Here is a 23,194-nt window from a genome sequence, read left to right on the forward strand (position 1 = left end):
TTATAATTCATGCTCTGTAGGTTGGTGCATTTGTTTGCTCAGCACCAAGTACAAAACGTGCGTGTGTGTCTTGGCATTTCTCTCCTTTAGAAATGCCTTCCATGCTTGACTTTGGTTTGTGCTCAGGTGAACATTAAACTAATGGGTGTGAGTCTTACCTGCTCAGCCACTGTCCATTTGGTGGTCTTTTAGGAGTGAATGTGTTGTCATAGAACAAGAGTCCTCTCATTTCTTTTTTAGAAAGGAACTATTTATGTGTCATCCTATAGAATAGAAAAAAGCATGCTTTGGGGGAAGGTATCTGCTTTAGGATATGTGTGTCAAAGGAGAAATTTTAATGATTTCCTGAACCTTTATCATACATAGGTGGGTTCCACGTGAGGTGGTTCCTACCCCTGCTAGCTGACTTAACCGTGAGGTTTATAGTCAAGGTATGGCTCAATGCCAAACCAGCCGTATAACCGTAGAGAGAAAATTTACACAAAGAGCAGGTGGCGAGGAGGAAGTATGCCACGATGCCGGACGTGGGAGGGCAACACCGTGTCAGAAAATGAACAGTTGACATGGAGAAGGATAGGGGACATATCAGAACAAAACTGGTCAGAAGTCGGGGCTCCATCTCACCCAAACTCCTGAACAGAGAAAAACTGTCCAAAGTTAGCAACAGTATGAATTATGCCTTGCTACTGGCTTTTACTGCTGCTCAGGAGGTGTTAATTTCTTGTTAAACAAAGTTGCAATGATGAAAAAATCATTACACTGGCTCTCACTTGATCTGGGTGATCCTGGCAGCGGCTTGACTCTCCACAGCTGGGAACTCCACAGCTTCTTTATGGGCGTCTTGAGGTCTTTACCCGCCTGTGTAGCACACCAGCTCCTCCCGAAGGGAACGTGCACCCGTTTGTCTCTATCGGGTTGCTCGTGGTATCGTGGCAGGAGCGTACACAGAGATGGCCAAATCTGCCATGCTGCAATGCTCTGCAGCCACGGGTCCCAGGAGCTCCAGCTGGGCCTCCGTGGGGCTCGTGGCAGCTGTGGCCTCAAGCCTGTCCAGTGTGGAAGGTGTAGGTGGCTGCAGTTTTAGTTACACGGCAAGCTACTTTTCCCCTTTAGTGGTAGCTTTAGCTTCTCTAACCTGACATGAGGCGGTGTGGGCAGTGGGTAGGTTTGACACTTGAATTGTGCAACTGAGACGTTAACATTTTATAGATGAAATTTGATTTCCAGCTACAATCTGGAGAACTGTCACAGCAAAACACAACACAAATTCACTACATAATGTACGGTTTAAAAAAAGAAACACTCCACAGCCATACCCAAACATTACAGAATTTTTTGTGGAGCCTATTTTCAACGAGTGGAGGAACAACTAACTGTGTTGCAGGGGAGTCGCTTTCCCACCTGCTTTGAATCTCAGGCTAGTTTTATTGCAGCTTTGCTGGTCACCTCTGGGAAATTGCTGTATTTCCCACGTAGGAATAGCCAGTATGTCTGGTGGGGGACAGAAGAAACAATTCACGTAAGTTTTCCAGAAGTTCTCGCTCTTCGTGGTGTCTGTGCACAATGTTAACCTTTAGCTATGGTGATTGAGATTCCTCGAGTTCTTAGGTCAAAGCCGCTAACAACAAGGGTAAGAAATGCTGGTGACTAGAGTTATTTGCTTCACGTTTTTTTGATTGTAAGAGCAGCAAGTTGGGGTTTGTTTAGAGAGTAATGGTAAGTAGTGTTGTGCTGTGCCTGGGCAGGGATTTAAAGTAAGGCTGGAACAGTCCTAAAGGTGGCTGCAGGTTCCTGCATAGATGGCAGAATTTAAAAAAACCACAAAACCTCTGAAACTCACAATGAATTGCTCACACTTTAAAGGGAGAGCTGCTGCCACACTGATGAAGTCATTGGCTATTCTTGCTTGTATCAGCACCTCCCCATTTTGTACTACTGATTAGATAGGGAAAGTATGTAGCTTTTAGAGAAAGGAGGAACTATTCATTTTTTCCTCTAAAAACATCACCTGTTAGATGTCTAATGTTTCTGATCTGACTCAGGGATAATCACAGCAGGGACAAAAGCCCCACATTCCAACTCTAATTATTTCACCCTTCTTACTTGGGTTCTACATGTCTGTTTTGCAAATCTATTAAAGCTTAGTAGAAGTAGTTAGCCAAGACAGCACAATTCGTCTTCCAGTGTGGTCTTTTCCCTTTGTTTTAGTTGCTGGAGAAAAAAAAATATCATGGTGGGAGGTGGGTGAGAAGAACTTCTTTATTTCCTTGGTACTGTCTTTCTGTGCTCCACCTGTTCCACTACAGAGTTCTTTGACGGTTGGGCTTGATGATCCTAGCGGTCTTTTCCAACCTTAGTGATTCTGTGATTCCACGATTTGAGCAGAGACTCACTTGGCTGATTTTCTCTTTTAGCAAACCACTTGTGGTTTTGCTAGTAGGTTAGCCCTCTGCGCAGGGAGAAGCTGCTGCAGATCCCACCATCCTGTGCATCCTGTCTGCCCTCACCGCCTCCGGTGGGAGCCCGGCACAGCTGGCTGCTGCGCCTCCCCCTGCCCCTTCATCCCCCCACAAAAAGAAAACTAAGAAAATTTACAGCCCCATTGCCCTCATTCGTGTCTTTATCATATAACCCCATTTTAATGATATGTCTCTGCATCAAAAAAGGACAGGCCTGGTCTGAGGGAGTTGCTACATGACAGCTAAAATAGAGCTACTGCTCTCTGTGAGCAGTTACCCAGCCCTGCACCCCAAGTCTTCCACAGAAAAGAGCATGACTTCATTATGTCAGCTGGTACAAAATACACATTTACACAAAATTTACACAAAATAACACATCTAGCTACACAGACTAGTCACTGTGCCCAGAAGGAAGATTTAACGAAAAAGTTAGTTTGTTTAAAAATAAAGATCCACATTTACGTCAACTGATGATACCGTGGGCATGAGTCTACAACTGTTAACGGCTCACCTCTCTTTTCAGCTGTGTGAAAAGCAGCAAATCACACTAAGTTCTTTCCCCCCCCCGTAATCCACTGCTATAGCTGCTGCATTATGTTAACTAAATTGCCCAGTAACTCCTCCTCAGCTCTCTTTGCATAAAATGCCGGGGGTCTATGAAAATAAGCGAGCTGTCACTACGGGCTTCTATCACGCTGCTTTAGACCCCTGCATAAAAAAGGAGCCGATCTATTTCCAGTGATACGGGGCGGGGGGAGGCGGAAGCGGTGCCCCTCGGGGACTGAAGTGCTAACGCTCCTGCACCGGTTCCCGCCCAGCACCAGGGCTCTGCGGCTGTGGAGGGGCCGAGGCGGGGAAGGAGCCGGGAGGTGGCACCAGACGGCTTTGCTTCGCCCGGGCTCCCGCTGGGCTTATCCCTGGCTCCTCGGGGCTCTTCCCGCCCTCATCCCGGGGTCCCGCCAGGGTCTTCCCGGGCTCCCCGCGGGTCTGGCTGCCGCCGCGCCGCACAGCTCGGACCCCGGCGGCAAGGCACGGCCTCCGAGACCCGGCCCACGTTTCGTCTCTTTGCCCCTTTTTTTACTTTTTTCCCCCCGACAAGAGTACGTAGGAATGGCTCAAACGACAGCGACGCGAGGAAATTCTGCCTGGGCTGTAAATTAAGTCAGGTCTAGCGTGAGAGAGGAAGCGTGGCAGGGAAGAGCCATCACAAATTAATTCAGACACAAGGGATGTGCCTAGTCTGAACACAGCAAGGACTCCTTTTAAGTGCTTTATACTGAAAGCCTGCAAAAGGAGACGCACGATTTAACACCCTGGGAATGGCAGAGTGCCCTGGGCTTGGCTGGTGAGCTCAAACCCACCCCGTCGGGAGGCAGAGACCCACGGAGGGCCAGGGCCGGCCTGTTGGGGAACACATCTGTTGGGAGGCACAGACAGGGCCCTGCTGCCCAGTGAGCGCTGCCGTACTGCATGAAGAGACTTACAGACTAGGAGAAACATCAAGAACTGCAGGATGGCTCTGCTACAGCCGAAAGGGAGGAAATGCAAAAAACCTCATCCTCCATATCAAAAGTTGTCAAGCCAGCAGTTCATTGCAGCACTGAGCTTGGCTGAAATGCCAAAACACTGGTTAATTCCTTCTTACTCAACTCCCTTTCCATATGATCACTATATAAGCATGTTGCTTTGCTTTGTAACCAGAGCACTCTGTACAGAGGTCCTCGTAGTCCTTTTTGCCCCCTTCAATCTCTCCTCCCCGTTCGCTGCCCGGCAAGCATGTGCAGCACAGAGCGTGCTCTCACATCCTCCTCCAGTCTCCTCAGCCCTTTCTCCTCAGCTTCGCATGGACAGGGTTCTGCCCAAGCCACCATACGTAATTCTTTTCTGTGCAAGAGAGGGCTTTGAGGTCTAATTGCATTCCCAGTTATTCAGGGTGATAGCCGCAATAACCAAAGGGCCCCAGAAGCTGCTTCCGCTGGGACCTTGAGCACTCTCTGAATTTCCCCATGTGTGTCTGGGGAGTGGCACTCGGAATTGCAACACTGAGTGCAAGAACTACCTTCATATTTTACTAACAAGTCACTACAAGCTTTCCAACATGCCGCAACCGCTGTAGAGAACAGGCTCTCCTCTGTCTCCTGCTCATCTCAGCTTTCAGTCTTCTCAGTCACTCCTGTGTGCCACGCGGATCACCAAGACCCTCCCTGGACCGTCAGTTCCCTGCGCTCCTCATGCAGTCCTTCTAGTACTTGCTGCCTATTTCTGCCCCCTTAGACCATCTCCCATCCTTCTGCTTGCTTCTTGTGTTTTCTACCCATGTGCTGCTTCTCTCTCCTGTTCCACTCCTCCTTCAGACCTAACCACTGGTCATCTGAGCTACTCCCTCTGCAGTTGTATCTTCTGTTGACTTCTCCAGTGTCCGCAATTCCTTTCTCCGCAACTCAGCAGCCTCCACGCTTTGCGTGCTCCCCCTGACCTCTGTCACTTGCATCCCGCTCCCCATTATCCCGAGCTCCCCAGAAGCACGCATCCCTAATGGTTTGAAAGATGTCATTAATCTTTTCCTGACCACTGGATCTTTTTTTCACTGATAATCTGATCTTTACTCAGTAGGAATGTCTCTACCCAGCCACTGAGTTCCCATCTACTCTCATTTCTCTCTAATCCAAGGGAGTGGTATTACCATAAACTAAGCACGCTCTACAAGTCACCTGTTCCCACTTAATCCACTTATTCCCCTCCTCAGGAATCAGCACTGTTCTCCAGAGGCTTCTTTCCCGTTTTCCTCCTTCTCCCTAACCAGTTTCGTGGTGAAAGGTCTTACACTTCTTCCTTTGTTTTCAACCCATCAAGGGGTTTGCAGGCAAACAGCCATTCACTATTTCTTAATTAGTTTCCTTTCGCCCCTTTTTGAGTGTCCAAGAATAAAGCGAATACAGAAGGCGAGGCCTCTTGGATCTTAATGCCTAATTTGGGAATAAATAATATAAACTGAGCATTGGCTTGTATGCAAAGTCCAAAGTATGCAGCTTGTCCTCTTTCAAGTAACTTTTAAAACTTAAAACATCTTTTTAATATGTATTTAAAGCATGTCATCTTCCATACCTGGCAGTTTTCACCTTGAAGCAGCAAATAATGTATATAATGAGCAAAACACAGCATTCATTTTTAAGCATTGTCCATGTTTATATAAAATCATTACAATATAGGCACATGGATTTTGTTCCAATTGTTCACACAAAAGTTCAGTCCCAAGCTTTCATCCTAGATGCTTACAGCGTGGCCATGTAGTGTTGAAGTAAGTTCCCTAATATAAAATATCAACATAGTTTGAACAATAGGAAGTATATTTTATTTTTTATGTTCTTTAAGCTATTCTCTCCCTTTGTAGTCTGTTTGGTTTCATAAACGCTGACTCTGAACTCTTCTAAGTGCTTTCCCCTCCTCTGCTTACACTCACTGATATGTCACAGCCAGTGATCGATGGCTGTTTGTGTTTGTTTTGGACACTTCCAGATGATTGCTACTAATAACCAGTACTAAATTCCTGAAATATCTGCCTGATTCCTTTTACAAGGCAACTTCGTTATGGTCCGCCATCTGAAACACACTGTGGGGCAGGAGGAAAAAAAAAAAGGCCAAATGAACGGATGACTCAAACAAAGCGTTGTAAAAAGCCATCATGCTAAATTCTGCATGCATCACCTACTGCATTTCAGCGAAGGCCAAGTTTCTCAGTCAGCTCTCTCAGGAGATCCGTCAGCCCTAACTATGAGTCTTTGGGGACATAGTCTTGCGCCAGCTGCACTTTTCTACTGCTGCAGCTCGTCACCTGCATGAGGTTAGATCAAAAGGATGTGGGTTCAACGGTTTAACCAAGAGGTATACAATGAGAATCACAGAAACACAGAATGGTAGGGGTTGGAAGGAACCTCTGGAGATCATCTTGTCCAACCCCACTGCTTGAGCAGGGACACCCAGAGCAGGGGGCACAGGAACGTGTCCAGGTGGGTTTTTAATGTCTCTAGGGATGGAGACTCCACAACCTCTCTGGGCAGCCTGTTCCACTGCAGAGACCTGATTCATTTTTACTGACTTTGTATTGGTCCTTCAAAACATACAAATAATTTATAAGTGCTAGAGGGCTGTTAATAAAAAAAAAAGCCCTGAAGAGTTACGAATTGTTACCAGTACCAACAAGACACCAACTGACAGTGAGTCAGTAACCACTGGATTTGGTTTCTAATTATTCGTTGCATGCTTACATTTGGAGATACAGAAAGGCAGGAACCAAATTGTCTTTGGTGTGGACGAAAACGTGTTTAACAATGTTTTAAACTGTAATGAGAGTTAGCTGTGTAGAGGTGAGTGTGGTCAGAGGATGCTGTCTTTAAGAATGAGTAGGCTCTGTAGGTGCTGGAAACGTATCAAATATAAAAACCAACAAAGGTAGGGTTATTCAGATAAATTAAGGTTAACTTAAGGGTAGCTTAAACCAACAATATTATTTCTGTCTTATGGATATGTATGGTCAGCTCTTCATTACCAAGGTGATAGACGATACTGTAGGTGGCACGACAGCTTGGTAACCTGGCGGCTCCCCCACTAGTGAAGACGGTGGCAGCCCGGCTGCCCACTTAGGGTATCCCCGAGAGTTCAGGAGTCCAGAAGACAATGTGGCACCAAGACACGCCACAGAAAACACCCAAGGCCAGCTTATGTCTGGAATACTACATGAGCTCGCTCTCTCCCAGAGGAATACAAAGATACCAGAGGCACCCCTGTCAGAAATCAGGCCATTCCCAAAAGGGCCAGTGTGGAGGCTGGACTAATGAGGCAGCTACGGACAAATCCAATTCTTCTGCATTACACTCCCTGGCATTCTTACTGTGAGGCAGCGTGGGCATTCTGCAGGAGCGTTCTAGTTTGACAGACTCAGTGCTGCTCAGGTATGCCTAGGTAGCTCGTTACCTTGGAAAATTTTCCCTAGCGTAAGTCACTTGACATTTACCTACGCTGAATTCCATCTGCTGCTTTACCACTGCCACTCAGTTTGGCAATTTGTTGTTTTTCACTTTCTCAATTTGTTCTGTTTCTTTCTAATACTCTAATTTCAATGGATCCTCCAGAATGAAGACCCCCACTGCGAGATGCTCTCTAGGTTCCTCCACAGTGAACACCAAAGCAAGGGCCATAATGGAAAAACTGTCTCCTTCAAGTGCTTCTTTTGAACGGGGATCATATCCTGGCCCTACTGATTTGCCATCAAGGGATTTGCATCTGTGCTTTTGCAAACTGGCCCTCAGGCATATTTATAGCCTGCCTGATAGCATCCACCCTTTCCTCCCTTCTCTCCCAAGCAATGTGAGGCTTGTCAGCATTGGTTTTTCTCTGCCTTCTTATACCTCACTGTGTCACATTTTGACTCCACGCCTGTTTTTCATCCCTACTCCTCAACAGGTTGGTCTAGGGCATACTTACCCCATTCACTGTTCACATCTGGCCCTAGAGAGTACCTGCGTGGACAGAAAAAAAGAGGTAGCACGGTTGCTCAGTAAACTGTTCCAAAGCTATGCTGACTGAACTTCGTCACAAATAGCAAGCAGCAGTAAGATAAGCGGAGTCATCGGTTTGTACCCTCATACAGTGCAGTACACGAGAAGCAGGAACAGACCATCTTACAGAGTGAGGCTGTGAACTGTGGCAGAAAACATTCTCATCACGCCTTTGGAGTAGGCTGCACAGATACTGAATCCGTTCCCAGCCCCACCATCATTCCTATCCAACAACTGCCGGCTGGAGACAGACGGCACTCTCGGCATTAATTCCTCATACTACAAGACGAAATACTTGAAAAATCAAGCAAACTTCTTTCTGTAAGTAAGTTTGGTTTTTTGCTATTCATGCTGCACCCCTCCATCAGCTAGGTGAATGAACTTTGCTGCAAGAAATGATACTAGTTTGTCTGTCAAACCAAGCTAGTGCAGAGAAACCACAGTTATTTTTTGTCAAATGATGGCAGAGTTAAAGAACAGTAAAACACATGGGGAAGCCAGACTAGACGATGGACTCTAGGATTGATCTTGAATGCTAATACCTCTTGATAAATCCAGCTATTTCACAAAGCTCTGTGGTATTGACGTGCAAGTTTTCAAATCGGGCCCTAGCACTAGGAAAAAAAGTTTTAAGCATCCAATTCAGTAGCACAGCAAATAGGATAAAATTGGTATTTCAGTAAAAGCGGGACTGTCAGATTTGTGTGAGTTTCCAGGCGCAAGTCATAACAATGTAATCTAGTTAAACCACTGACTGCAGTGTATAATTAATTGTTAGAACCTTACAGAGGAAAACCTTGCCAGAAGGTTAGCACTGTGACTCTAAGCTCCAGTAAGGGGGGGGAAAAAAGAATAATTTAATTAATTCCTGGAAGAAAACGAAATAAAAATCCATTATGATAGGCTAAGCCTCTCAGATTTAGATAACGTGCATAGCTGAGAAGTAGCAGAAAGTGGTATTAAATGGTGAGGGATAGCAGTTTATCCGCATTTAGACAAAAATGCAAAAACAACCAAGACTGAGCGATAACAGAATTTGGTAGGTAAGAAGAGATAAACCGAAGATTAAGAGAGAATTTGAAAAGCAAACAGTACAGATGTAAACAGAAATAAAAACTCCCTCTACATACTTAAAACGAAGGAAGTTGGTTAGAGACAAAATACAGCATCACTTCACTGTCCAGAAACGAGACTACAGCCACCTTCATGTTACCACTCACAGCTTCACGCCCTCCCTGGCATCCGCTACAAATGAATCTTCTGAAGTCACGGGAAAGAGGCCAATGTTCAAGGCTGCAGAGCGCCACCCAAGTTTTTAAACTCTTTTGATAAACCCTGACAGATGTATTAAATGTTCTGTTAGCAATATACCTGGGAGTAACAAAAAAGAGTGCAAGGAGGAAGACACTTGCCGAATATGTTTGGGTAGGTTTTGCATGTGGTCTGAAGCAGCATAGGTGGCTGGAGAGGAGATAGAGTATTGCTGCAGGACAGCTGAGCTTTGGCTTGGAAAGCATTAGTAAGAAAAGGTTAAAAGGAAGAGCCAGGAGGGATAGTAGTGCTATGTTTGAGCTTGATTTTACTTTTGGGGGGAGATTTGATATTAGAAACGTCATGGAGCATAAGTGGGCATTTTACAGGAAGGTTAGAGGGGAGTTACAGTAAGAGATTTAATGCAAAAGGTTTAAAGAGAGGTTTTTGAAATTTTATGAATAAAAAGAGGAACGGCTATTTCTACAAGATGGCAGTGAAATTTGCTGGAGCGTGTACAAAGAAGGGCAACAAAACTGGTGAAGGATCTGGAGAGCAGGTCTTATGAGGAAAAGTTGAGGGAACTGGGGTTGTTTAGCCTAGAGAAGAGGTGGCTGAGGGGAGACCTTATCGCTCCCTACAGCTACCTGTAGGTGAGGTGTTGGTCTCTTCTCCCAGGTCACTAGCAAGGGAATGAGAGGAAATGGCCTCAAGCTATGTCAGGGGAGGTTTAGATTGGGTATTAGGAAAAATTTATTTACTGAAAGAGTGGTCAGGCACTGGAACCAGCTGGCCAGAGGTGGTGGAGTCAGCATCCCTGCCACATGTAGACATGGCACTTCAGAGCATGGTTTAGGAGACGTGGTGGTGTTGGGTGGGTGGGTGGATTTGGTGATCTTAGAGGTTTTTTCCAACCTTAATGATTCTATTCTATGATTTCACTGAGTCATAGCAATTTTAAGCAACAGCATTTATGGTGGGATAGTGCAGAAAGAAGTAGGTAGATAGGTTAGTTGGGGTACAGTGATGAGTGTAGGGATTATTCAGCAGTTGAAATTTAAAGCAGCAGAGAGAGAAGATTTAATGGGACAGCACTGGAGTGAGTTTAATAAAGCCAGAGTCACAAAGCAGGTAGAACAAGTATGTGACTGAAAAAGTTTGTGCTGGGAGAAGAAACATGAAGAATGCTGGCTGAATGGACTTCAAAGGGGATCAGATAGGGGAAGCAGTAGGTAGGTGCACTAAGCAAAAGAGTTTGATGGAAGTTGAGGTAAGGCAGGCAGGAGTGGGGTGAAGTCCAGAGCGGAAGGAAGGGTATGGGCGTTTAAGAGACAGGTAGGCAAATACAGTAATCTCAATAGAGGCTTTGGGGAGAGCTTCCAGAGATGCCGAGGAGTGTGAGAGGGAGGGATTATTTCAGGGGAGAGGACACCAGCACCAGTGGATGTAACAAATGTTTGCTAAGCTTGGAGCCTGACGGTAACAAGCAAACAGACATTGTACAGGAATTTGAATGTTGTCCTTGATTTCCTCAGCCAATAATATGTTATTGCGTTCACTATTTTATCTTTCAGCCCTTGAAAACTGCCACTTCAGAAAAGATTATGGCTCAGATAAACTTGTACACAGAACCTTAATAAGGCTGGATGATTTGGTTGACTCTCTAGAAGAACTTCCAAAAATCTTAAACAGCTTGCAAGCCTTCACTAAGCTGGTTCCTAAAAGAACCAACTTTAAAGTGCCCAACCCTGAAAGGCACTTAATTTCCTCAAGATTTTAAGAATAAATGATAGGTTTTATTCTAAATTTTAAAAATGAAGTGTTTGTTTTTTGCCTGGCAAAGGAGATCAAGATCATCCTACCCCATCCTGGCGGTAATTTTACCTCTAGGGGAGAGTCTCATTCCATAATAATGAATATATAAAAACCAATATCTTAAGGCTTAGGGACCCTTGTCATTATGCCAGCTTAAAACGTAGCTAATCAAATGAATTGTATTTCTAGGCCTTAAGAATATCCTGAAGATTTTTTTGGTAAGAAAAGAGGAAAGTGCTGTTCTAAAAATGTTTGCAAGCTGTTCTCTGTTGTGGCAGAGGAAAACATGCAGCGTGATACTTAAACTATTTGGGACTTTATCCCTGAAAGCTCTCCAGCACAGACAACCTTATTGAGATGCAAACATCTGACAGTCAGCATTTTTGTATTGGGCACTTAAGCCCAGCCTCACTCACCACAACATAACTTCTGTTAATATATAACAGACCGTAAGGAACACAAAGCCTTTTTGGCACTAAAAAAAAAAACCCGCAATGTTTTTTATAGAAGATTAGAGAAAAAAAAAAACAACCACAAAAAAAACACCAACTCCAAAGCAATGGTAGATGCAGCTAAAGCCTGGCACCCACACCTCCTACACATCAGAAAGGTGGGCAGATAAGATGCGAAGCGGGGCGAGTGCGCCTGAGTATTGCTAGCTGCTAAGGACTGGCACAGAGAGAGGGGCCCAGGCAGCAGCTGGGGAGACCTGGGGGTGTCCTAAGAACTAAAATACACTGCTATATTTCTCCATATACACAACATACTGTAAGTAATGACTTTCTAATCTGACACTCTTACTCATTTTTGGCCAGCTGTGCTGCTCATGGGGTGTAATAGTGAGGGGCGAAATATTGGTATTGTCACAGTCATGTGATTTTAAGCAGGTGGGTTGGACAAGATGATCTCCAGAGGTCCCGTCCAGCCCTTACCATTCTGTGATTCTCTCAATAAAAGGTCTTAATCGTATAAAAGGAAAAAAATGACAGAATGGGAAAGACAAGAATTCACACAAAGGATCCTTTTTCTAAATTGTGTTTTCAAAAAATACAATTGAGTAGTATTCTAACTTAAAAACTCTACAGATAAGAGTGCAGGTACGAATGGTTTTTCAGGAGAGTGTTTAGTCAAAGCTTTTGTTAGGTCAACTTTTTGTTAAGCACTTGATCTGCTAATAGAAATATGACCAACTTCATTAACTTTGCATTGCTGAGTATTAAAGAGTAGAGCTGGTACAGAACTATGCTTTCATCATCTACTTTTCTGCCTATTTACAGCTTTCCAGCATAACACAGAACAACTAGCCTGTTCTTTTGGGGATTTTCCCTTAGCCTGGAAGCGAAGGTCTTGTCTGCACCAAGGACCCCGATACCTTAACTTCCATATATACAAACATTTACACACCCCTTCAAAAGAAACTGCTGCACCAAAAAAACCCCCACCCTAAACCCAAATGAGAGCAGAAATCGGATATGAGTTAAGTGAAAAGTCCAAGTAAATGAATGATCACCAGCAGGGCAGAGAAGGTCGGTACGGGTGAGACAGTGCCCACTGCTGTGGAAGAGAACGGGGTAGAGACATACCTAAGGTAGAAGCTGTTGCATGGACTACGCCTGTTGTTTATACTGTAGGGTGCAGACGGCCTCATGCCAGATATTTGGGGCCCCATTTTGCTAGATATTTTTATCTATATTGTAGCAGCTATATTCTTTTTTTTTCCCGTAAAAAGAAACAAAAAACTTTTGCAAAGTTTATATTCTGAACTCCTAATGAATTTTATTAACCAGGCGGACAAATTCAGGCTGAATCTGAAAGAGAGAAAAAAGGTGATGAAAAGGTGGAAACGTGCTCCCTGCTATGTAAGCCCCGCCTACATGGATTTCCTCGGCCTCGGACATAAGCTTGCATCTTATCCTGAGCCTGCTGGAAAGGTGGCACCAATACACCCCTTCATGTCCCTCAGCACACACCTTATAAAGCAGGATGAAGCAAGCCGCAAACCTATTGAAAGCAGTGATTTCCAAAAATACCACGTTCAATTTTCAGGGTGCTATTGAGACGCAGTAAATTCAGGAAAACAAAAAAAAAAAGCCGAGTTTTCTGTGCAGGTTTTGCCATTTGATCACCTACACAAACTGTTGCCCTGATACTCCCATCACATTCCCTGCACATGCCTTTTTCCTCATCTTTAACCCAGCCAGGCTCCCGCACGGAAGGCTGTATGATTTACAACCGGGACACCTTTCAAGCCTTTGCAGCCTGACTGGCGCAAACTCCTCGAATCCGTGTTTCTTGTAAGATCAGGAAGACGCGGGCTTTTTCCCAGCCTTACCCCCCGCGGGAGCCCGCTCCACTCGCCGCCCGGGTCTGCCCACGGGGCCGCGGACCAGAGCAAGGTACCGCGCTGCGGCAGGGAGTGACTTCGGGCTCTTCCCACCTGCACCGACCCCTTTCGACGACGAAGCGAGAGCAGCGGCCGTCACCGCGTTTTCAGGCCAAACCGGCGCTTCTGGCCCCCGCGCGGCGCTTCCCTCCGGACAGGCGAAGTTTGACCAAGCCGGGCATTTACACAGGGCTTTCCGCCCCGCTGCTAGCGAGGGCCGCCGGCGGTGCCGGGGAGCCGCGCCGCGCCGCCCTAGGGCTGGGCCCCGGGCACCTGCCCCGCCGTGAGGCGGCCCCAGGCCGGGGGTACAGGCGGGACGCGGCGGGCTGCTCACCCCCCTCACCGCCGGCTCTACGGCAGGTGCGGGGCGCGCCGGGCGGGGAGCCCCCCGCCGGCCCTGGGGCGGAGGACACACACATACCAGACCGCCTCCTCCGGCCCCTCGTGGCCGGGCTTCGGCAGTCCCCGCCCGCCGCCCGTTAAAGCTGCCGGTGAAGGGGGAGCGCGGCCTGAGGCGGGCGGCGGTTGCGGCGTCCCGCCCCGCTCCTCAGGCGGCTGCAGCAGCGGCGCCCCTCGCCCTCTCCCGCCCGCGTTCCCCCTCGCCGAGTGCGCTGGGGTCCGTGTCCGTGTCCCCTCCCGCGCCGGCGCTGCCTGGGGCAGGTGGCCGGGTGGCGGCGGGACCCCGCTGCGGGCTGGCAGCCAGCGCGGTCAGGTCGCAGCGCGCAGCGCACCGGGCCGGTCCGGGTGGGGCCTCCCCGCCCTTGCCCTATTGTTGAGGCCATCTCGGCAGTTTCCGCCCTGGCTTCAACTCTGCCCGCGCCGCGGTGGGGAAAGGGGAGGGATGGGGAGCTCGGGAAGCCTCGGGGCGGCGCCGCTCCTTCCGGGAGGGCGGGAGGCGGTGTCCCTCACCTGGCGCCGCCGGCGCTGCGGAGCGCCTGAGCCGCGGCCCCGCCGGGCGGGAGGTGAGCGGTGAGCGCCGGCCGCCTCCGCTCCGCTCCGCCCCGCGCGGGAGCACGGTGCCCCGGCAGGCAAGCGGGCGTCAGGGGGATGGCACGGGTGGCGGCCCCGGGGGCGAGGAACGGCGCTCGGCAGGCGGGTGGGCGTCGGCGGGTACCCCTGGGCGGCCCCGCGGTGAGGGGTAGAGGGGCGGCACCACGGTTCGAGCCGCGGGAGCCCGGCGTGTGAGGGCGGGCGGTGATGGAGACCCGTCCCCGGGGGCCGGGGGGGGTGTGTGCGGCGGGACGGGGACGGGCAGCGCTGCGGGAGGGCTCACGTCTCCCCTTTTGTTTCTCTCCAGGGTGTTTGTGCTCCTCCGAGGCGCTCTCCCCGCCCCCGTCTCTCCCGCCCGCCCCGCCGGGACCGCTCCTCTCCGGGCGGCAGTAGAGCCGCCTCGGGGCGGGCGGCGGCGGAGGTGCCGGTGGGGCGCTCTCGGCGTCCAGCCCGCCGGGAACATGGCGACCGGCGGCTACCGCAGCGCCGGGGGTAGCACCACGGACTTTCTGGAGGAGTGGAAAGCCAAGCGGGAGAAGATGCGAGCGAAGCAGGCTCCGCCGGCCCCGGGGGCGGCCACCGGGGGGGATGTCAGGCCCGCGGGGGGCGCCTCCTCCGTCGAGCTGAACAACAACCTGGCCCCCGGCGCCCCGGCCGCCCCGACCGACCGCCCGGCGCCCCCCGTCGGCGGGGCCGCCAACTGCCTCGGCCTCGCCAGCGCCGCCTTGGGCCGGGCCGCCCCCGCCAAGGAGCCACCGCCGGGCCTGGCCGGGGGCCGGGGGGCCGAGCCGGCCGCCAAGCCCCCTCCCGCCTCCGCCTCCCCTGCCGCGGCGGGGTCCCCCGAGGGCGAGGAGAAGCTGGCCGCCAAGGGGAAGAGCTCGGGTCCCAGCGCCAGGAAGGGGAAGGGGCAGATCGAGAAGAGGAAGCTGAGGGAGAAGAGGAGGTCGACAGGTGTGGTGAACATCCCGGCCGCCGAGGTGAGCCCGGTGGGGGTTGGGGGCGGCTCAGCCCGGGGGTTGGGGGCGGCTCAGCCCGGGGGTTGGGGGCGGCTCAGCCCAGTGCCGCTCCCCAGAGCGCTCCTCGCCCTGGGCCGGGCTTCACGCCCGTGCTAGCTGCGATGGTGAAGGCTTCTCCCTGCACGGCGTGGAAAAAGCACGAAGGCCCTGCACGCAGTGGGAGGGATGCACCGTGGCCGTTACGGTGTGGCATCCAGACAGACAGCGTGCCGCGTATTCTAAATAAATCAGACCTGTCACGACCTGTCTTCTTGTTGGTGGAGGGTAAGTTCTGGTGCTTTTGGAAGATCAAACCCAGACACGTGCCTGTTGAAGTATGGTCAAAACAATAGTAATGAAAGAAAACTGATTTATCGCTCTGCATAGATGTTCAGGTGTAAATATTATTCAGTTTGGAACCCAAAAGAATTTCTTGCACTGGAAAAAATGTAGTGGTTTAAAGAGCATTTTTTGAAGGCAGAGGAAGATATTTTTATCAGCCAACACCACTGTCCTCTGTGGTTTGCTACTAGTATAAAAATCTGGCATTGATTTATAATACTCCTAGAGGAATTCAGAAGAATGATAACTAAGTTTTTAGCTTTTTTTGCAGTTAATAAGAAAGGCCACAGGAAACTTTGAACAAAGCTGGATTTTAGTCTATGGTTTTGCACAAATAATGATGACCACCATCACTATAGAAAAAACTTCTAGTTCTTTTGGTTAATATTACGGATTAATAAAATAGGACTAGAAATTAGATCTCTGTTTCTAAAGCAGCAGGAGAAGATGAAATCATGTTCTCCATACCTGAAGTCACCAATCCTATTTTTGTGACATTCTAGGCACTTTCACAGAGACACTTCCATGTGGGAAGGTATTGGCAGGTGAGGAATGAGTTTTAGGAACTCATTTTAGGAATTCTGTAATTATGGGTTTGTTTTTTTAATAATTAGTTTCATAGTCTTTAGTTTGAGGTTAAGCGTTCTGGCATAGTTCAATATTCTCGCTTTGGAAAGCGAGGAATGCAAGTGAATTCTTTAATTCTCTGGCTTCAGAACATGCAAGCTTCCTAGACTGGCTTGCTTGTTTTATTCAAAGCCTCCTAAATACCTGCCTCCTGAGCTCCTATAGGAACTCTTAAAACGCTGTATCTTTACTTCCCTAAGTAAACTAGTCTGAGCCCAGTCAATAATAGTTTTACACATTGCAGCAAGCATTGTGCAACCTCATATTTTAGGGGCCTCTGCTGTGTACCCCATCCCCAGTCATCGTCTTTGGTTTTGGGTGGTATGTTTCTTTTCTCTCTTTGAGACTAGTCTCCTAGTTATCGGAACTAGTTTTCTGAACCAGTGTTCCTTTGGTAGTGTTTGGGTGGTGTGGTTTGGAGTTTGCTAGTTTAATGGGTTTGGTAGCGGTTGGGGTTTTTGTTTTGTTTAAGTATTGCTCAAAATACGCTTTGCTTTCCAGGAAAACACATTTCTTGCTCAACAGCTGTTAGAATCTTATATGTGAATTTGCTACTGTAGTTTCTGCTGTGCTGTTAAGGGTGGTTTATTTATTAGGGCTAACATACATAGGCACTGAGAAGCAAGTTCTCACCCGTTCCTGTATTTCTGAGGACCTAATAACTGCTGCCTGCCACTGTCTGTTGGCACTTTTTGGAAACTTGATGTACGTTTATACTGTTTACTTCTGTAACTAGCTATTAAGCATTCCATCACCTTTTCAGGGTCAAATTTTAATAAACGTAGATACCTGCTGTAGAAGTCATTATTGGGGAAACTTGCTAGTAGTAAGTGTTGCATTTTTGACTGGCATATACTTAGGCAAAGCTATCCCTTTTCAGTATTTCACATTTCTTAAATGTTTTTAATCATTACCACATGCATTCCTAAGAATTATTTAACTAGGGAACACTAGATCATTTCTCATGGTGGACAACTTCAGAAGCTGTCTCCAGTGTCAAATGTGAGTAACTGCTTAACAATGAACATTTTGCAGAGTATTTGCTTGTAAATGTCTTTCATGTATCTATTTATTCATGAGAAAATTTTTTAAAGCACTGATTCAACACGGTCAGTTGAAGTTCTCAGACAAAAGAAGGCTGTGATGTAGCTGATGACATGTTGGGATAATGCTTTCTCATTGGATGCTAGGCGTAGCTTTACCACGCTATACGTAGTGACTTAGTAGCGCATGCTGAATTTAACCACTTATCACACATAGCTGTGCGTGGTGTATGTTTTAAAATTACTTTTCAGGAGATGTCCTTTCAGAGCTTTACCAGGTGTTTTATTTAAGTCTTATTTTCCAAGAAAATAGTCCTTCTGTAGAATGGAGTAGCTATTTTATGCTAAACGTCTCCTTTTTATGATCAGCATGCCACTGTGGTGGGGAACAATGAGGAGATTCTGATACTCTGAAATTAAAATGGGTAACTGTTGACAAAATACACTCACAGAAGACACGTAGTGCCTAGAAGCTTCTCTGCCCAAAATGGAATAAAAAACTTTTTACCCCAAAAAAGTACGATCTCATTTCAGTTGCAATGCAGCTGGAGAATTTAATGATATGAAAGGTGGTGGAACAAGGAAAGTAAAAGTTTGTGTTGCCTCAGTTATCTTGAAATAGGCATGAAAAATGTTAGGTCATTATTCATTAATGATTAATTTATCTTCTGCTCAATAGGAAGGTAATAGAGCTAGGTCTTAAACAGTTCTGTTTCTTAAATGTATTTTGTATTGAAGTTGGTGGAGGACAGAAACCATAGGGGAAGCTGTGAAAGCAGATAGTGGCAGGTTGGGAGTAGTGGTGACACTTTGTATTTAGAGGCTATTGTGATAGAAGTAAAGGCTGGTTTTTATCTTCTCAGCACTAGTGCTTATCTAAGTAATGGTGGCTTTTAAAAAAGGCTTCTGAAATACTTGCAGCTGTTTTCAGTGGTTGTAAAGTAGTTTCTTGATCACTTGTTGGGTCTTGGAAGTTAATTTCACTCTAAATATTAAGTGCCGTGGGATTTGGGTTTTGTTGCTTCGTAACAGTTTTTCAGGTTGTGAAAGGTAACTAAATTTGTATATAATTATCATTATGTAAGTTTCCTTTTTAAATATTAAGCTTTATAACTGTTTTTAGCTATGTTAGGAAGTGTTTTCAGTTCGTAGGTATTCACTTGACACAGGTGTTAAGTTTGTGTAACATTTTTCTCATTTACAACTGTGCTAGTGTCTATCCAAGAAACACACAGAGTTCCTGTCAGTGTAGCTTAACAGTGCTTTGTGAGGACCCGCATATAGGATGAGAGTTATGTTTTGTATTGTTACAGTAGTTCTTCTGTCCTGTTCCAAGCAAAACAAGCTGCACTGGTGAAAGTGCAGCTTTACTTTTGTAACTGTTTACACTGGAGGATTCTGCTGGCAGAGCTGTGTGCGTAAGTTTTTGCTGAACCCCAACCAGGAGAATAACAACTATTTTTGTGGTTACCTTTTTAAAAAAGGTGTATATATAATCAAAATCTCAGTCCATCTAGGATGGACAGTTAGATAGCTGGGTTTTATTTAATGTGTGCTTACAGACAAAGTTTACATTTTCACCTAACCAGATGGAAGCTATCTTAATTCAGATGTGTTCTTCTGTTAATAATGGTGATGAATGATTTAAAAAGGTGTAAAGAACTCAGGTCTGTGTATTTAGCATGTGAAGCTGCCAGATTTGAGACACAACAGTCTCCGGAGCCCTTTGTTGGAAATGCCGGAGATACTAATAGAGTAAAAGGTGGTAGTGATTAAAACGTGGAATCTGTGTAGGATGTTTAGCCACTCTGTGTTCAGCTCTTGTCTTATTATTATCAGCAATAAGGGTATGACTTCTTGAAAACACGCTGTTGGCTTGCAACCAGGCGTTTGCCTGCCTTTTCAGAAGGCACTGCATATGTGGTGCTTGGTAGGTGTCATACTGAACCACAGTATTGTAAGTAGGCAGAGAGGAATGGCCTCTTTCTGTGGTGAAAGGAAGAGTTCCTGCTCTTTCTAGAGTAGTCCAGCATGCTGAGTTGTGCAGACTGACAGAAAGTTGCTGCATTCCAGTTGGAAAAATTTAAGGAAACTTTAAATGCCAAATGTGTCAAGCATAGCAATTACTGAGTATGTTGTAAAGGAATTGAAATCCTCCTCTGAATGGCTGGAAACTAGAGAGAGGAGTGGAATCCTGTACTGGTGGTTGGACTCTTTTGACCAGAAGTTTGCCTTCAGCAATATCTTCCTCAGTGATTAACTACCTAAGGATGAAGTTAAATGAAAGAGCAGTTCTAGCCATTCCTTCATATTGAGGAGGTAGCGTCTTTGCATTGTTTAACATCTCTGTGCATTTTCTCGTAAAACAACTTGCTTTTTTTGCATATGTTGGAGGGGGGAAGTCTCAGTAAGCGTTTGTTCAAAATACTGCCCCCCGCCCCTGTTTCTGACCATGGATACCTGTGCCATCCATGCAGAGGTATTCGTGTTATGACAGAAGCCTGAAATATGTTTATTTGACCTGGATGACTGTTCATGATATGTTAGGCCATCTGCCTGTTTGCTTTGTCTAGTGAACACATTGATCTTATTACGGTTCCATTTATGGCTCTTCCTTCAGAGGTGGTAGAGTGGAAGAAGCAATACAAGCATTCTCAGATTCTGATAAAAGGATCTGACTGAGATTGTTTACATCCAGCCTGTTTTGCTGTTGATGCCTTTAAATTCTGATTTTGACCAAGCCTCTGGGCAATGCCTGTTCATGGGCATATTTGTTTTTTTCTTTCCATCTTTTTTTAGCACACGATAAACTTATATGCCTGTTCTTTTTCTCTGCCCCCTCCCCCCCCCATGTTCAACAGTGCGCTTTAATATCCTGACAATTAGCTAGGTAAGGGAGATATTTGGTGAAATGAATCATACAACTTCCCAGATTTCTAAGTTTATTTTCAATTCAAGAACCCTTGTAGCAGCTTCTAAATCACTGCATGCATGTGTTCCAAACCTGGGGTCTCTATGCCCTAGGATAGCACTGTTTTAGAATAAGGCTAGCCAATGCAGTAGTTTTTGAGCTGAAAAGATATATGGAAGTAGTATAATTTCTCTTTAAAAGGTGATACGGATAACTTTATTTTTGCCCAATTTAATAAGGCTGTTTTCATAGAAAAAGAGGTTGTAGACCATTATCTAAGCTGGAATTCACAGGAATCAACCAGGAAGTACCGATTCTTTCATGTACTTAGTTCTTTTTAGTTCAGCGCTCGTTCCTGCTGGAATGGGAAGGACAGTGATGGAAAAGTGTCAGAAGCTGTTAATTTCCCCTCTAATTCTTTTGACCTTGCATTTATCTCTAAGTACAATTTTGGGAAAGTTGGTTTTTAAAGCAATCTTTTAATATTTAGGTGTAATTGGAAAATATTATTGTGTGGTTGGTTTTTTTTCACTACTCTCTTTTGGGGGTGAATCATCTGAAATGATGCAGTTACTAGGTGGAAAATAAGCGCAATGTAAGTAAATTATTTCCTCTTCTGTTGAGTACTGAATTCTACAGAAAGTAAGAAGAGTATTCAGTTTAGGTTGTAATTCGTGGTTGAAAGCTTCTTAATGTTCAGCTTTGTCAGTTACTGCCTTTTCTTGCCAGTCTGTCATGTAGCCAATAACCTTAAATAAATGTAGATGTTGGTTAACTGAAGCTAAATATTCCTTTCCAGGCTATTTTTGAGTACTGACTGCAACACTGTCTATCCTATCGTCGTTTGTCCCTAAAGCCTACTTAAAAGACAAGATAATCTGGGAAAAAAATATTGTAGGCCAAAGAGTGGAAACAGCCTGTCAGCTGTACGTTTGTCTACCTTTACACTGAAATATATGAAGCATCTTGTTTTCCAGTGGAAGTCGGGTGACTTCAGTCTCATTGAAAAGCTCAGAGAGAGAAGTGCTGGTATGGTCTCCTCTCCCTGGTAACAAGCGATAGGACAAGAGGAAATGGCCTCAAGCTACGTCAGGGGAAGTTTAGGTTGGATATTAGGAAAAACTTCTTCACCGAAAGGGTTGTCAGGCATTGGAACAGGCTGCCCAGGGAGGTGGTGGAGTCTCCATCCCTGGAAGTATTTAAAAGAAGGGTAGACATGGTGCTTGAGGATATGGTTTAGTGGTGGACTTGACAGTGGTAGGTTAGTGGTTGGACTCGATCTTAAGGGTCTTTTTCAACCTTAGTGATTCTGTGACCGAGCATTGCGCTGAAGTGAACATGCTGCCGAGTATTGCTAAAAATTACTCATCTGACAGTTTTTTCAGAAGTTGTATCTAGCTTCACTGTAACAAGTAATTGATCTGAAAATATTTCATTATTGTTGTTTTATAAAAATGCCTTAATCTAATCCTCAAATTGGAAGTGTTTCACTTAAGTGGTAGGTTGATGGTTTCCTGCAAATCAAAAAGAAACTTCTGCTGCTTTGGCTATTTGAAACTAGAGGCTCATTTCACAAATGTGAAAATAATAACTTCAAGTTAACTTTAAGTGATTTAAACTAGTATACTAAATATGAATTATAATATTGCAATGTTTTACTGTAGCTGAAACTTTATCACAAGAGACACATATGGACAAGCTGCCCTGGGTTAGATCACGTGTTTAAAGCTAGGTACTGAAGATCTCTCAGCATTGGTGTATAATACATTACACTGTAATAGGTGAAGAATAATAACAGTAATGCAGATTGGAAGGCATCCCTGAAAAAGTTGTCTGGCCTAGTCTCCCGCTTAGAGCAGGGCCAGTTTTGATCAGGTTGCTTAGAGTCTTGCCTAGTAAAGTTTTAAATATATTTGGCCTGTTGAGGCTGGTGTAAATAGCAGCTCTCCCTTCGAGCCTCTCAACCAGTCCCTGCCCTACCAGTTTGGTGTCAGCCACAAACTTGCTTAGGAGAGTACCTTCCATCCCATTGTTCAGGTTGTTAATAAAGATGTTGCATATTATTGGCACTAACATCAACCCCTGAGGGATGCCACTTAACTGGCTGCCAGCTGAAGTTTTTAACACTGATTTCAACCTTTTGAGGCTGAAGGTGCAGCCAGCTTTCCACTGCGTAATAGTACGCTTCTGTGGGCCATATTTAACCAGTTTGGCTTTAAGGATAGATACTACAGGGAGACAGAGTCAAAGGCCCTTCTTCACCCTTGGAGGAAACTTTCAAAGTTTCCGGAACTGCTGGTGCAGAAAACCCTAATATGAGAGCTGTGTACACTAAAACAGCTGAATCATTGAAATTGTCTATGTGAGGGAAATTGTTTAGGGTTTTCTAGTTTCTTTTTGGTAGGGGCAGTGCTGGAAAGCTCTTATTTTTCCAAGGCAGCGGGACAAAAGAATAACTAGTTTGAAAGAGGGCAGGTCAGTCCATCTTGTTGCTCTGTTGTATTGTCTCAAGTAGATGAAGCTACTAATACCTTGGAAGAGTAATACTAAAATAGGTTTTCTGTGGAGAACTTGTTATTTTGATGTTTAATACTTAAACAATATTATAACCCTCTACAACTTCATAATATTTTAATTAAACTACTCTGATTAATAACGAGTTGGTACTTCGGCTTCATTCTCCAGTTGAATGCACCTTTGCTATCTCATCCTTTGTAGCACTTATTTAGAACTGTCTTCGGGAGGTAATGGGATTAAATAGCAATCTCAGGTGTTTGTAATAGTGTTTTCAAAAGTAAGTCCTAGTATTCCTAGCTGTGGAGG

At 45.9% G+C, this 23,194-nt stretch overlaps 1 protein-coding gene across 3 annotated transcripts in view; it reads left to right on the forward strand.

The window, feature by feature from the left end:
• Window positions 1–13,968: 13,968 nt before the first annotated feature.
• The window catches only part of PAWR (pro-apoptotic WT1 regulator), an 80,073-nt gene continuing 70,847 nt past the window's right edge, over window positions 13,969–23,194 (forward strand). The window contains exons 1-2 of one of the 3 annotated variants that reach the window (XM_075080745.1): window positions 13,969–14,079; window positions 14,761–15,430. In XM_075080745.1, the coding sequence (XP_074936846.1) occupies window positions 14,915–15,430 (516 nt within the window). In that variant the 5' untranslated portion in view covers window positions 13,969–14,079; window positions 14,761–14,914. Of the gene's footprint in view, window positions 14,080–14,335; window positions 14,560–14,760; window positions 15,431–23,194 lie in introns of those variants that run through there. The other 2 variants (XM_075080746.1, XM_075080744.1) reach the window with 2 other exon arrangements.

This window comes from Phalacrocorax aristotelis, chromosome 1 (assembly GCF_949628215.1).
Source record: "Phalacrocorax aristotelis chromosome 1, bGulAri2.1, whole genome shotgun sequence".
NCBI classification, from domain to species: domain Eukaryota; kingdom Metazoa; phylum Chordata; class Aves; order Suliformes; family Phalacrocoracidae; genus Phalacrocorax; species Phalacrocorax aristotelis.